The following is a 15,560-nucleotide window of genomic DNA, read 5'->3' on the forward strand; positions in this document are numbered from 1 at the left end:
CCCAATCTTTGGGCTGATGACTTAAGGTTATTTTGAAGAATTTGAAGGTAATCCTCCTTATCCCATTTACTCTCTGTAAAGCACCAGTTCCATTGGTAGCAAAACAGCCCCACAGCATAAAACTACCACCACCGTGCTTGACGGTAGGCATGGTGTACTTGGGGTTAAAGGTCTCACCTTTTCTCCTCCAAACATATTGCTGGGCATTGTGGCCAACCAACTCGATTTTTTTTTCGTCTGACCACAGAACTTTCCTCCAGAAGGTCTTCTCTTTGTCCATGTGATCAGCAGCAAACTTCAGTCGAGCCTTAAAGTGCCGCTTCTGGAGCAAGGGCTTCCTTCTTGCTCGGCAGCCTCAGTCCATGGAGATGCAAAACACGCTTGACTGTGGACACCGTTACCTGTGTTCCAGCAGCTTCTAATTCTTGGCAGATCTGCTTTTTGGTGATTCTCGATTGAATCTTCACCCTCCTGACCAATTTTCTCTCAGCAGTAGGTGATAGCTTGCGTTTTCTTCCTGATCGTGGCAGTTACAATTTTGCATTACTCAGAGGTTGATATTTTTAATCTGGATGTGCTCATGTTGAAAATATTCCAGCACTTTTATGCCATGCAAGGCCTGCCAGATTTCGAGTATCTAGTGCAAAATAGAGCTAATTTCCAAATCCCCACAAATTTGCTTTAGAAATGGGAGCCACACTTCCTAAGTAATCTAGAACCCATGCACAACCACAGTTTGTCAAACCCCTGAAAACGACAAGTATAATCTTTTTTTTAGTTAGAGGTTTTGGAGCTCCTTTGAATTGTCAATTTCCCAGTTTTGTAAGATTGTTCTTGCCAATCGATACATTTGTACTCTAACATTTAGCTGATTAAACCCTGTAATTGCACTGTCAAGCCTGATAGTTTTAAGCCTAGCTTCTCTCAATTTGTATGCCTTTAAAGCTATAAAGAGCAAACTCATCTCGTTGACATTAATCATTTAATTCTTTGTGAGGACATTTGTGTGCATCATTTTTGGAATATTTTGAAGGAAAGACAAAAGCAAACAACCCTCGATAGGTTGCATCTGAAAGTCAGGGTGGAGGCGGGGCAAAAAGAGCCAACAAAGGTATAAAAATGCAAAACTAAATTAGAATTAAGTTTAGTGTAAGGTTAGATTAAACTTATTTTTGAGTGTCTGCATCGTAATCCAAATTCATTTAAAATTGTTTATGTTACGAGCGCGTTGCCGTGCAAAAAGTCTCTCTCTCTCTCCCGCCCTTCTCTCTCTCTGTCCCTCTCTCTCTCGAAATCCGTCTAATTTTAAACACATTTTAGTAGTATTAAACCACTAGTTATTTGTACTTTGTTAATTAGATGGCAAATTAGAACAAATATAAATGTTTTCCAATCCAATATCCTGTTTTTGGTGTTGGAACGAATTAATTTGTTTTTAGTTAATTTCTATGGGAAAACGTTCATTTGAGTTGCGAGTAAATCGACATACGAGCTCAGAATCTTTTCTATTCACTTACCAAAATCTTTTCTATTCACTTACAAAAATCTTCGCAATACAGCTCTCTAGCGTTTATTCACAGGGGAATTGATCACTGATCGCCACGAGCCGCACGCCCAAGGAAAACACGCACTTAATCCAGCTTTCTTTAACAAATCTGCAACAGAATAACCAATATGATCACTTTTGCTCAAATTCCAATATTTCAAACTAACTAGCATCAGATTTGTGTTTACTATTCCAGAAGTGACCACTCAAACAACAGCATCTTTCCAAAGCTTCAACACTACATTTTAAACCACTGTATTTTAATAGATATATTTATTATTTTAGTCTGTTCTCATAACGGCCGCACTTTTTGTCTCAAACGCAAACTGGTTTGAATTCTCAGAGGTGGGTTTACTGAACCCACAAATTATTTTTAGGTGCAGACCGGGCGGGATTGATAGTGCGTTTCCTCCTGACACGTTTTTCGGAGGTCGCAACTTCAATTGTACCGGCGCGCTAAACCTGAAATAACGTTCAATCAGACGTTACAATTAACTTGCGGCCGCTGGCCTCCTCTGACCAGTTCACACTTGAATTAGCTTCCAGACCGAAAAGGACTCGAATTTCTTCCACGAGACAAACAACTCGGAATAACGGCCGCGGGTAAACTCCCCTCTTTTTCTTTCCTTCCAATGAAATTCCAATCTGCTGCTTAACAGCTTTGACTCGAGTCCTTTTTATATAAGACACAAGACGTTTGGTCTCCGTGCGGGTGAGGTCTCGCCTCCTACCTTTTATCAACACAGGTCCTTTTTTTGCCTGTGAGGTTCAGAACCACAGCATCGACGGCTGCCACTTACACATACACCGTATGGCCAATCAAACTGTAAGAAATCTTACCTCTTTTTCCGGCGGTGGTTTTCGCAATTCGGTGCGTGGTGAGCGGTCGGCATGCGACGTCTTCCCCTTTGGCATCCTGCCGACAACGCCAATTGTTGGAGTGGAAAATGCACAACACGCTCTGGACCTACTTTATTGAAAAACTCAGCGTCTTTTAAAACTTGAGCATAGAACACTGAAGGACATGCTGTCCTTCGCAATCGCGTCTGACGTCTCAGCATGTTATAGTGAGAACGTGAAGGACATCTGCCCTCCTTCGTCATTGTTTCGACAATGTCTGATATTTTTAAGATCAGCCTGACTGACCCAGGCTCATGAACACATGTTGTTATCTAGACTAACAGGCACCTTAATATTCCACAATAATGAGAGTACCAAAAAGGGAGATCCCAAATCTGACACAGGCGTCAAACAATATCAATTGGGACGATTATCTCTATTAACCATACTAAGGACATCCTCAATACTTTCATGACCATTATCCAGGACACAGTGTCTACAATCACCTCCCATGGTTAAATGAAGACATACAGGCATTACTGAAAAAAACGAACCATGCTCTTGAAACATCACTTCAAACAAAAAGGACTAATGACAGACAGAAAATCCAGCCCCATTTCGGCGAGGTATACAACTTGGCGTTCGGGATTAACCTGTTATAAAATCACTCATTATGGAGAGCTTTCGTCATCCAAGCCTCTCTGTTGCTCATCCAGTACACAGGCAGCATTGCCTCTTTTTTAACTTTTCTTTTCCTTTCTTTTTCTGTGGTATGGTTAGAACCAATCATTGCAGCGCAGAAGAGGAGGCAGTACCCTGACGTCCGCCATTTTTCGCCTCAATTTTCATCCGTCTTCCAGTTGTTGCTTTTTAATAATTAATTAATAGCGGGAAAAATCGCGAAGTGAATTCGCGATGAGTGAGGTCGCGATAATCGAGGGATTACTGTATGTGGAATACAGTATGTGGAATACTGTGATTTACATCAACTTTAAACATGACAGATAATGTAAAATTCTAAATGTATTTGCAACAATTATCTTGCAAATAGACAAGGTCATGAGGTTGCATGATGACAAATTCAAAATTTATTCAAACAGTAAAGTAATTTTCCCAAAAAGAGATCAGTGGCTGGAATTGGCTTTACTGTCATCCATTCTATTGCTATAGCACAGGAATTATTTTGTGGCAAACTGAAAACAACAAAACACCTATGTTTTGACTGGTTCATTTATAACATAAAATGGTTTTATACAATGGTATAACACCATTGTCTGTTATAAATGAATCAGTCAAAACATTGTCAAGAAGACAAAATGAACTTAGCACAACCAACATAACATCCTGTTAACAATGTGAAATAACCCCTGAATGTTCCACTTTGAGTAGCAACCAGATGCGTGACAGCAAATGTAAACAGCAAAATATGAAAAAATATTGCCATCAATACATTACATTATAAACTGAAGTTGACTTGTGACCAATTTCCCAGAATGTGCTGGAATATATCAAACACTTAAGCGACAAAAGAGCACGACAAATTGTAACAAATACAAGCAGGCATTAGATGGACATTAAACTTGTTTCCCTTAATGTACTTGAGTACACCCTAATAAAATAGCTAAATAGTTACCAAAAATAAAAAATGTATCGATTAGTTGTTGCAGCCTTTTTTTTTTAAGTGCAATTGTTAATTTCAAAACAACATCAAATTGGCAGGCTTATTAGAATGGTTGACAAGTGAGATAATGTGCATTAAGGTAACGATGAACTAGCAAGCCATAACAAAACGTTTTGGAAAGCGGGAAGAACAAAACACACGCTGAAGGTAAAGAAACAAAGAATCCAAGTTAAACTTCTCTACAAAAATGGACTAAGTTATATCTGTGGTGAGGTTACGATATGAAGAAAATCGTAACAGATGCTACATTTATCGTGATGCTTTTCACAACAACAGAAAGAATGAAATGCATAAATCGCAAACTAGTTTTAATAAATTGTGCTCATTTGTTTATATCTATTGTTAGTTTCACTTATGCTTGTAAATGCAGTTTGTCCCTTCACTAACATTGTTCTTTTTGTGAAATATGAATTGTATTCTTATATTTAATCTTGCACTTTTATGAATTTAGTTACTAGAATAGAATTTTTACTGACACCTACAGGTCAAGGCCTGTCATCACTTTGTATATAACCCACCCCTTTTGTGTGCCCGCCTAAAGTTTGTCTCCGCCTAAACTTCTATTAAAACACCATCCCGACCGACCGGACGGCGTATCTGTTTGGGAGACCTCGAGGTGGACGCTAGCTTTGTCCGTCCGCTCGCCCCCTTCTTAGGAAGGGGGGGGGGGGGGGGGCTAGCCAAGGGGGCTAGCCAAGAACAAAGAGAGAGGAGCGGGCGGCGACCATTTTGAGAGCCATCGAGATGGGGCCTCCTTCCCAGATAACCTCCATTCGGCCGGGAGTTAAAAACTACCACGTGTTTTGCTGCTTCCTCTGTATGAAGATTATTGTCGAGGCAACCCAGCTTTGACACTTTTTATGGCGCATTGTTGGAGACTCAAACATTTCTGTTGGGACCCATCACTTTTTAATATTTGAGGCCTTAATGTGATTGGCTTTAAGATATCTGCCGCCTATGGTTATGAACATAGTTATTACACTTCTCATTCCCTGTCTCCCACCTTTGTAACTCTTTGGGCAGGACTGCTTTCATAAATGTGCTAAAAGTAAATAGCTTCTCATTAAATAAATATGTTGCTACCCAATGTTGCTTACAATGTAGATTTTGTGTCATTATTTTGTTGAAATATTTCTAATTTGACCACAATTTAAGGCCTGTTAAATTTAGTTGTGTATAAAATGACCAATATATACAAAGTTTGAAGGATTGTTCATGTTTGTGTTTTGAGCAGCACATGTGGCTTAGCTGAGGAAATGGAGAATAAAGGACAACAAATAAATCTTCCAAAGTCTGCCTGTGGAAGCGTGAGTACAATACAATGACATTTTAGTTAAAAAAAAACTTAGTTTGTCTGTGAACTGCATTTTGACTCTCTCTCTCTCTCTCTCTCTCTCTCTCTCTCTCTCTCTCTCTCTCTCTCTCTCTCTCTCTCTCTCCTAGTGTTATCTTGGTGATGCATTTCGTTGTTCTAGCTGTCCATATATGGGGATGCCCGCATTCAAACTAGGGGAAAAGATTGTTTTGGAAAACAGCACACTGGCAGATGCTTGAAAAAAACTTTGAAGCTCACACATCTGACTCAGCAGTTCCATATTATTGTAATTATTTACAGCAACCCTGACACAGATTGTGTTTCTTTTCTAAATACAACTAAAAGGTTTGAGTTAATTTCCTCAGTGCTTTTACCAGATCACATGCTCTGGGTTTTTCCCTTTAGCTGGCAAATAACCGCATCTGAAATGTAATTAAACTTGAATAAAATAAAACTTAGCAACCCATTTATGTCTTTTTGATAGTTATTCTCATTAATCATTTAAAATTATTCAAATTTTTGAGTTCAGTCGATAAACATCTCATCTCATTTTCTGAACCGCTATATCCTCATTAGGTTCGCCGGGGGTGCTGGAGCCTATCCCAGCTGTGTCCGGGCCAGAGGCGGGGGACACCCTGAATCGGTGGCCAGCCGATCGCAGGGCACAAGGAGACGGACAACCACGCACACTCATGTCCATACCTAGGGGCAATTTAGAGTGTCCAATCAGCCTACCATGCACGTCTTTGGAATTTGGGAGGAAACCCACACAGGAGAACATGCAAACTCCACACAGATGGACATGAGCTGGATTTGAACCCACGACCCCAGAGCTGTGAGGCCGACGCACTAACCACTCGCTCCACGGGCCGCCCGTCAATAAACATAATGGCAGCTATTTTGTATTAGTTGAAACTTGGTATTGTTGTGGTATTTGTAAGTTTCTTTGTGTTAGGATTATTAGTTTTAGATTATTATATATTTGCTTGCAATGAAGAATGCTTTGCTTTACTATTGAACTTTGCTCATTAGGATTATTAGTTTTACATTATTATATATTTGCTTACAATGAAGAATATGCTTTGCTTTACTATTACACTTAGTTTCATATGATTATATGTTTGCTTGCAACGAACTAAATGCTTTACTCCTGAGAACCTTAGTTAGACTAAAGACCAAAATGCCTTGGATTGCTTGGAGTGGACTAAAAACAAAGGATGTAATTGACACCAACTATAGCTATTAACTCGGCCTTCTAGCTGAGCTGGGAGGTGATGAGGAAGATGAAGAAATGACATTGGATTAGCAGCAACAGGTGGACCTGGCGAAGACCATAGAGGACTGGAACACCAGGCTGGGCGAAGAAAAGCGGACAGTGCAGTCCAACCTCTGTGATAATGAGTTAAAACAGATGCTATTAATACAGGGAACGAGTGGAGACCTCGTTAGAAGTTAGACCTCTTTGAAAGCCAGAAATCTTCCTTGTTTGTAGGTGACCAAATATTTTCCACTCTAATTTGGAAATAATTTCTTTAAAAATCAAACAATGTGATTTTCTTTCTATTTTTCCACATTCTGTCTCTCATGGTTGACGTTTACCCATGTTGACAATTACAGGCCTCTCTAATCTTTTCAAGTAGGAGGACTTGCACAACTGGTGGTTGACCAAATACTTATTTGCCCCACTGTATAAGACCGCAGAGAACATGTTCAAGCAGCAGCGGGCCGTCAGGGCCTTCAAGGCCTTCTCTGCTGGCCTAAGAAATAAAAGACTGTTGCTTTTAACCAATCAGATTTCGAGTTGGCAACCCCACAATGCTTTTTGCAGCCATTGGCATTTTGCTGGCTGGGATACGTCATTGCTTTCACCAACTATGATTGGCTAGCTATAGAGAGTAGGCGGGCCAAAGCCATAGTGAGGCAGCCAGAGATCGCAAACTCCACCCACAATGGCCGACAGAGGCAAAAACAAATGGATTTGGTTGCAGATTTGCTCACAAAGCTATTTTCCAGACTGACTTTTCCAGAAAAAAATGAACATCATTAAGAAAGGGCGGTCAACTCTGAAGCTAGCAAGCCTGTTACAGCCGGGAAAAGGGTGTTTGCACCACTTTCAGTGTGCTAACTTAGCTGCACAAGCAAATATATTGTTGTGTTCATTTAAAGCCATTTTCAAGGCGGACTATGCCAGAAATATGACAGGACAGGCTCGACTTTCATCATTAGCTTCGTTGGCGATTGAAAAGAAGGAAGCAAGAAAGGAGGATGGATATTATGTACAGTTAAAAAGGATTTTTGGTGAGTATAATATGGCTATATTCCTAAATAATATTTCAATTGTGGGCCAGGTTCTGATATCTGAAAAGCTCCAGTGTTTGTATGTAAGCTCCAGTATTTGTATTTAATCACTAAATGCTGCTAGGAAGTGGATTTTACCCCATTTTACGCCAGTACATTTTTTGCCGTTTCGCCATTGACGTCCATCACTGTCTTTTCACGGGAAAAATCACCCCCCTGGCCTGGTTGTAATGTCTCAAAAGCTCCAGTATTTGTATTCAATCAATAAATGCTGCTAGGAAGTGGGTTTTACCTCATTTTAGTGCATTTTTTACCGTTTCACGTATGGACGTATCGACGTTCATCGCTGTCTTTTTACCGGGGAAATGATACTCCGGGCCCAGTTCTGATGTCTAAAAAGCTCCAGTATTTGTATTTAATCAATAAATGCTGTTTTCGGCTGGATTTTACCCAATTTTCGGGCAATGTTTTCCCGTACGCCATTGACGTTCATTGCTGTCTTTTCCCGGGAAAATCACCCCCCTGGCCTGGTTTTAATGTCTGAAAAGCTCCAGTATTTGTATTTAATCATGAAATGCTGCTAGGAAGTGGATTTTACCCCATTTTTGTGCATTGATTTATTGATTGTTTTCTATGTTCCGCAGCTGTAGCTGCAGTAGAGGTTTTATAGCCATAAAATAGTTTTTGAGGGTTGGATTGATATGTTGAAGGCGCTACCAGAAAATGCACGGACCGCCGCTGTGTTCAAAGTGCTGGAAAACAGATTTGGAAAATAAACAACCATAGCCCAGGAGATCATTGAAGACCATGGCTCTGACAGTGGTTCGCTGGAGCCCCCAAGCCTTGGAAATGGCTTTGTTAGCTTTTGCAGACTGATAGATGTCCATCACTTTTTTTCGCATTTCTTGAATTTCTTTGGATCGTGGTATGATGCTCTGATCTTGTAGCCTACTTCACTTTGTCTGACACTCTATTTAAGTGTTTTCTTGATTCAACATGTGGTAATCAGGTATGGGTGTGGCCTGTCAAATTGTATTCTTATATTTAATCTTGCACCCTTCTGCACTCTTATGAATTTAGTCACTAGAATAGAATTTTTACTGACACCTACAGGTCAAGGCCTGTCATCACTTTGTATATAACACACCCCTTTCGTGTTCCCGCCCAAAGTTTGTCTCCGCCTAACTTCTATTAAATACCATCACCGACCGAGCGGACGGCGTATCTGGTTGGGAGACCTCGACGTGGACGCTAGCTCTGTCCGGCCGCTCGCCCCCTTCTTAGGAAGGGTGGGGGCTAGCCAAGAACAAAGAGAGAGGAGCGGGCGGCGGCCATTTTGAGAGCCATCGAGATGGGGCCTCCCTTCCAGATGACCTCCTTCGGCCGGGAGTCAAAAACTACCACGTGTTTTGCTGCTTCCTCTGTATGAAGATTATTGTCGAGGCAACCCAGCTTTGACACCTACAATTGTGATAAGTCAGTTATTTTGTGATTTAAGAAAGGGGGCAACTACTGTTTCGCAGAGGGCCAGACAAGTCTATTTTTTCTGCCTTGGTAAATAAAATCAACATTTAGAAACTGCATTTTCTCTTTCCTTGGGTTGTCTCTGTCATACAAAAATTGATTTGATGGTCTGAAATCTGTGTGATAAATATACAAAAAAACACAGAAATCAGGAAGAATGCAAATACTTTTTCATCGCACTGTACATCTTAGCTCCACTGAGGGAAAGGACTGATATTTTCCTGTAAGTACAGTTTTCACTGGTCAAGGACAAAGTAATATCAGTCGGGATCATATATTGTGTTTTTCATTAACTTTGGAAACATGCAGTGAATCTAATGTAAGCAAGTTTTCCAATGGAAAAATATGGACTAAATGGAGCGAGACTACCTGAACCAACATTCAGCAGAAAAGTAATTTGACTGAGAAGTGAGAAGGACAGAAGTGGAAAAAATAGGGAAAATTTGAGTCAGATTTGTGTATATACCAGTGGCAATTCTTAAGATGTCTTATTTATGGATATTAGTCATTCAATTTTATTATGACTATCATTTATGGGTACCATATTTCCTTGCATATAAGCCGCCTCGTGTATAAGCTGCAACCTTAAAATTGCTGAATTTTAAAATTTCTTGTGTATAAGCCGCCCCCTGATTCAGGATTTTCACCTCCATATTCAGGGAGCACAAATGTGTTAAATTTGAAGGGAAAATCTTAAGAAAAATCACCGTACGTGGTATTTCTGAGATACCGTATGAATCTAAAGCACATGATTAGGGTCAATATCATAAGGAAGTTAATATGCCTGTCTTTGTAAATGCAAAATATCAAATTATTGAATTTGAGAAAAGAAATAAGTCTATTTTGATGAGAACCTGATGGTCTTTAATGACAGAAATAACACTTTTCTTACCAAAAGTTTAAGATGTTGTGGCGGCCAAATTATTTCTTATGTCGAAATATCTTGGATTTTTTCGATGGTTCAATAGTTGTCACTTTCGAACAAGAAATAAAAAGAAAAAGAATCAAAGCAGAATTTTGTTTTATTTCATAAGAAATGTACAATCATTTGCTTTGTGTGCATGTAGAAAAATGTCCGCAGCGGTAAAGTGTTCACCAATCTCTGGGTGCAATAATAGCATGGGATACAATTTACGCATGCATCAAGGTATGGTAGAATAAACAGCACCCTAATGCACGTTCTGATTCAGGAGGAAGAACTCAATCTTTATTGCGAAAATTCACATCTTTTATAGACCCACGGAAACAGGAAAAGATCTACAATCAATCGTCATCGTTTTGGCAAAAACACATCACTTTCTTGGCAGGCCATCATGTTTCTAGTCACGTACACAGGATATCTCAAAACTCTCGGGTGGGTGTTTGCATAAGCGAGTTATGCAATGAGTTCACGAGTTCAATCTATACTGAATAGTGGATTCATTAGACATAATTCCAAAAAACTACAAACACAATAGCACAGTTCCAACATTCTCTGTAAGGCTGGCATCTGGGGTCCCCGATCCCTTTTCTTCGATCACCCGCCGATGATCAGTACACTGTCCGCTGGGGGGACCCCAGGTCAGGAAAGTCGTCCCTCGTTGTCTTGGGATGGTGGCTTGGCACGCCACATGAAGGAGTTGGGCGCTTGCTCCATTTCTTCCCCATCACCAGCTTCCTGGATGGACGTTGTCGCCCCTCACGGTTCCCTGCTGCTGTCACTGTGTCCCTCAGTGAATGGCTCGTCCCGCAGGAAGACTCTTCCCGGAGGGCTCCGAGCACGCTTTCATCTGCCTATTCTGCCTGACTACCAGTGTCTATCGCCAGATGTGCTCTAGTGTACATGTAATAGATGTGACCGTGGCTATTATTGTCTCTAACCAAGTAAACTGGGTAGAATGTGAATACTGCACATAAATAGTGTGAACCGTAAGATAACGCAATAATGCACAAAACTCGAACAATGGCTACTAAATACTGTCATTGCTGAAATTGTATGTTAGTCGGACTGTGATAAATGTCTCTGTGTAGCTGATATGGAGCAGTTAGTGTCGAGTAACATCTGCTTGCTGATCCCACTCAGCAACCTTAGTGGTAAATAGTCATCGGTGGAAAACGTTTAGGCGTCACTCGTCAAATCTCACCTGCCGTCTGGACTATAAGTCGCTGTTCCCCATCCTCCAAGTCATCTGAATTTGGAAACAGATCAGGCTGCCCGTAGACTAGTTGCGCCAGCTTTGCCTCTGCCACCTTGGTCACCCAGGAACCGTAGTCGTCTGCGTTGCAACAGTTTTCATTGGTAGTTTCTTCAGAACGGGTATCATACAACAAAGCAAAAAGCATACAATAGTCATAACTATTAACACAATTATTCCCAAACTTGCCAATCTAACGCCTCAATTCACCATTTTTGAGCTTAGCCAATCGAATGACCACACGCACGCCCCGCATTGTCAATTACTTTCTTGCGTAGCTCATTAATTCTAGCCATTGCTTCAGTACATACTCCTCCCCTAGCAGTATTCTTTGGAATGTAAGTACAACTCTGATCTACAATCATATGAAATAACCAAAATCCAATACAAAGCCTGACGATTCAGCAACGCCATCCTAGATGTTTCATGCAATTGCTCACCGAGTGCCCCGAGGGCTTCATCTGTATAGTTAATGAAACGCTGCTGATTATAATATACATAATTAATCCATTCTGTATTTTTATTGGGAGTAATCCAAAGGAGTATCGACTCTAACCCTTACTTAATTTGACTTTTGGTTGGAACTCCTTGGGGATACCCCTTGGTTGTCCTATTGAATCCAAATATACACGAGAGTCAGGAACATATGACCTCCTTAAGCTATTCCGTCCTGTAGTATTGAGAAGTTCAGCCCCTCCTTTATACATTACTTGAACAGACATTTTCATCCTTATCAAAGTGTGCAGACCAATCCAGCACGGCGGGAGGACATTCCGCAATATATAATTGCCTCACACCCAGTAGCTATCGGCCACAGCCGGTATTGTCATTGTTATGGTATGGCACGACTGATCAATTGGATTGGATAGGATAACTTTATTCATCCCGTATTTGGGAAATTTGGTTGTCACAGTAGCAAGAGGGTGAGGATGCAGAAATAGGAAAGGCAACCTGGACCTGGATTCTCATACCATACCGGTAATGTGACAAAAATAGGAGTCATATCTGCATGCGGGAACCAAGATAATACCCATGTTGCATTTTATTTCACCGTTGTATTACCCACATGTACTCCTTGCTGCCCCTCACTCTGAAACCCACCACTTGCGAAACATTCATATTCTGCATTTCTGTCAACTTCATATCTTGTGGGAGGACCCTCTAGGGTTGTTGCGAGCCCATACTTGGTACACACATTCGTTTTAGCACATACGGGCATCGGACTCATCAACTGGTGTGTTTTCTTTGAGACGTAAACCAGTCTGCATTGAATGGTGTACAATGGTAGTGAGAAATGTCTATTCCCTTGATTTTCCTGTGTCCACCCTCTTTGCACTCTTGCCTCTGTTCTTTCGCACATGTTTTAAAACTGTCTTTGTCTGGGATCACATGCTATACATTGCTCACTTGCGTGACCGGATGATTCGCCTAAAGACGTTTCGCCGATGGACGTTTGACAGACGGACAGGTCGCCGAACAGACGTTCCGCCGAATGTTCATTTGGCCGAACGGAGGTTTAGCTGAAACGGGATTCAACGGGATATATATATATATATATATATATATATATATATATATATATATATATATATACACACACACACACACACACATATATATATATATATATATATATATATATATATATATATATATATATATATATATATATATATATATATATAAAGATTTACCAAAAAAAAGCAAATACCGGCATGATGTGTAGTCAAGAGGTAATTTGGCAAATATAAATTATGTTTCAAAGGCAAGCGGTTCTGTCATACAACGCAATGTAATGGGACAGAAAACGGCAGAGTTGGCCTCTCAGCTTTCCTTAAAAATTATAATAAAATTCATAAAAATATTTTATTTTAAACACACTTAAAACAAGTGGACAAGGGAAGAGCCTTTCTCCCGTTTCTTCATCGTTACATACACCGAAGGTTACAGACTCCCATTAAGTGTGGAGATCTGTGATCATGAAGTGCTTTGAAAAGTTGGTAGCCCACCATATCAGGAATACAATCCTTCCCTCAATTGACCCTCACCAGTTTGCTTATAGAGCAAACAGGTCCACTGAGGATGCTATTGCCATTGATCTTCATACAGCACTGAGCCACCTGGAACACCATGGGAACTACGTGAGGATGCTCTTCATTGACTATAGCTCAGCCTTCAACACCATAAAACCGGACATTCTGACTGACAAACTCTCCCACCTTGGACTATCCTCTTCAATCTGCTGCTGGATAAAGAACTTCTTGACCAACCGACCACAGACTGTTAGACTTGGTCCCCACCTCTCTTCCTCCATTACACTGAGCACTGGCTCCCCTCAAGGCTGTGTACTGAGTCCTCTTCTGTACTCTCTGTACACATACGACTGTACACCCACCCACCAGTCTAACGCCATGATCAAATTCGCTGACGACACCACTGTGGTCGGACTCATCTCAGGAGGGGATGAGTCGGCCTACAGAGATGAGGTCAACAAATTGTCTTCGTGGTGCTCGGTGAACAATCTCACACTGAACACCACGAAAACTAAAGAAATAATCCTGGACTTTCGCAAACACGGCACAGATCTGGCCCCACTCCTCATAAATGGAGTATGTGTAGACAGGGTCCAGTCCTTTAAATTCCTGGGGGTCCACGTCACGGATAAGGTCTCATGGTCTACAAACATCACGGCAGTGGTGAAGAAGGCTCAGAAACGACTCCATTTCCTCAGGGTACTTATGAAGAACAATTTGGGCACCAAGCTTCTGATAACCTTCTATAGAACCACTGTAGAGAGCATCCTGGCATACTGCATCACAGTGTGGTACGCTGGAAGCACGGCGGCTGACAAAAAGGCCATGCAGAAAGTGATTAACACTGCCCAGAGGATTTTCGGCTGCTCTCTGCACTCACTGGAAGACATTGCCAGCCCTCGTTACCTCAGCAGAGCCGGGAACATCATAGGGGACCCTTACCACCCTGGTCACAATCTGTTCCAGCTGCTGCCCTCTGGCAGACGCTATAGGTCCCACAAAGCATGGACAAATAGGCTTAAGGACAGTTTTGTCCCCACTTCCATCAGAACTCTAAATTTGCGGTAACATAACACACATTCCCTTTTGCGGTAATATGAAAAGATGTTTGGGTGGTGATCTGCCTCCTACTAGGTGAATGAAGGTAAGTGAAAGACAGTGAGAGGTAAGCGACCTGTATCCATAACAGCAGAATGCCAAATTACAAGATTCCGCAACTATCACTTATTTAGGTCTTTTGCCGAGTAAACGCAGCTTATGGAGAAGCACCACCAATTTCGTCACACGCAGTTTTTGGGTGTGATGACAAGTAGGCTTTTTTGTTGTTGATAATGACGACAAGTAGGCTTTTTTGTTGTTGATAATGACGACAGGGCCTATGTCCGATTATTATTATTATTTAACTCTAGGCAGGTGAAATTTTGTTGTGCAACATGGGTGTCAAAAATGGGCTTTTTCTTTTCCATATCTGTCAGTGGAAAGGCCAAGTCCAATTGGCTGCACTCTCCTTGCAGAGTCTTGTTATATAGGAAACCAAAGAGACAGGTTTTGGATACAGCAGTTGCTGCCATGATTTTCAAAACTGGTCTTGCACCTGTGTCGGTTGTTTACACTTCAGATTTAGCAGTAGTTGTTGTGTCTGTGTCAGCGTCTTACCACCATCTTGCTCTGCTTCATACCATACCGTTCCATTACAGGAATGATACACCATCACTCGTTCTCCTTTCGCTCCATCACTTCTGTCATCCTGCACCATATGTTCAAACGTCAACATAGTCCACACGAAGCACAAGCCAGCAAGCAAAATAGTCAATAACGTTAAACATTTGCATCGTCGTCGTCTTTGTTCAGACACTTTCGAGTCCAACTTTGATCCAATTCTCGCCATCGTCACATTCCCTCTCTTGACCTGCCCGTCCGGGCGGTCAACCTTTAAGCTCACCATTGGCAGGCACAAAGTCTGGGGCCGGGCGCAACTATGAGTAATGGTACCACTTTTGTCCTTTAGTTTCCAATTGGCTAATGGCACACTACAATACAATAAAACTGCCCTGTTTGTCCCATGTCTTTGGTACAATGCCGCATTCACTGTCTTCTCACTAATGGCCACATCTAAATGAAACACCTTAGAGTAATCTGGGGTAGCCAA

At 41.3% G+C, this 15,560-nt stretch overlaps 1 protein-coding gene across 4 annotated transcripts in view; it reads left to right on the forward strand.

The window, feature by feature from the left end:
• The window catches only part of ciapin1 (cytokine induced apoptosis inhibitor 1), an 89,010-nt gene that overhangs the window by 57,591 nt on the left and 15,859 nt on the right, over positions 1 to 15,560 (forward strand). For 3 of the 4 annotated variants that reach the window (XM_077595462.1, XM_077595460.1, XM_077595461.1), the window contains exons 8-9: positions 5,302 to 5,374; positions 5,511 to 5,848. In XM_077595462.1, coding sequence (XP_077451588.1) covers positions 5,302 to 5,374; positions 5,511 to 5,621 — 184 coding nt within the window. In that variant the 3' untranslated portion in view covers positions 5,622 to 5,848. Of the gene's footprint in view, positions 1 to 5,301; positions 5,375 to 5,510; positions 5,849 to 15,560 lie in introns of those variants that run through there. The other variant, XM_077595463.1, reaches the window with a different exon arrangement.

Source organism: Stigmatopora argus, chromosome 3, assembly GCF_051989625.1.
Source record: "Stigmatopora argus isolate UIUO_Sarg chromosome 3, RoL_Sarg_1.0, whole genome shotgun sequence".
NCBI lineage: Eukaryota > Metazoa > Chordata > Actinopteri > Syngnathiformes > Syngnathidae > Stigmatopora > Stigmatopora argus.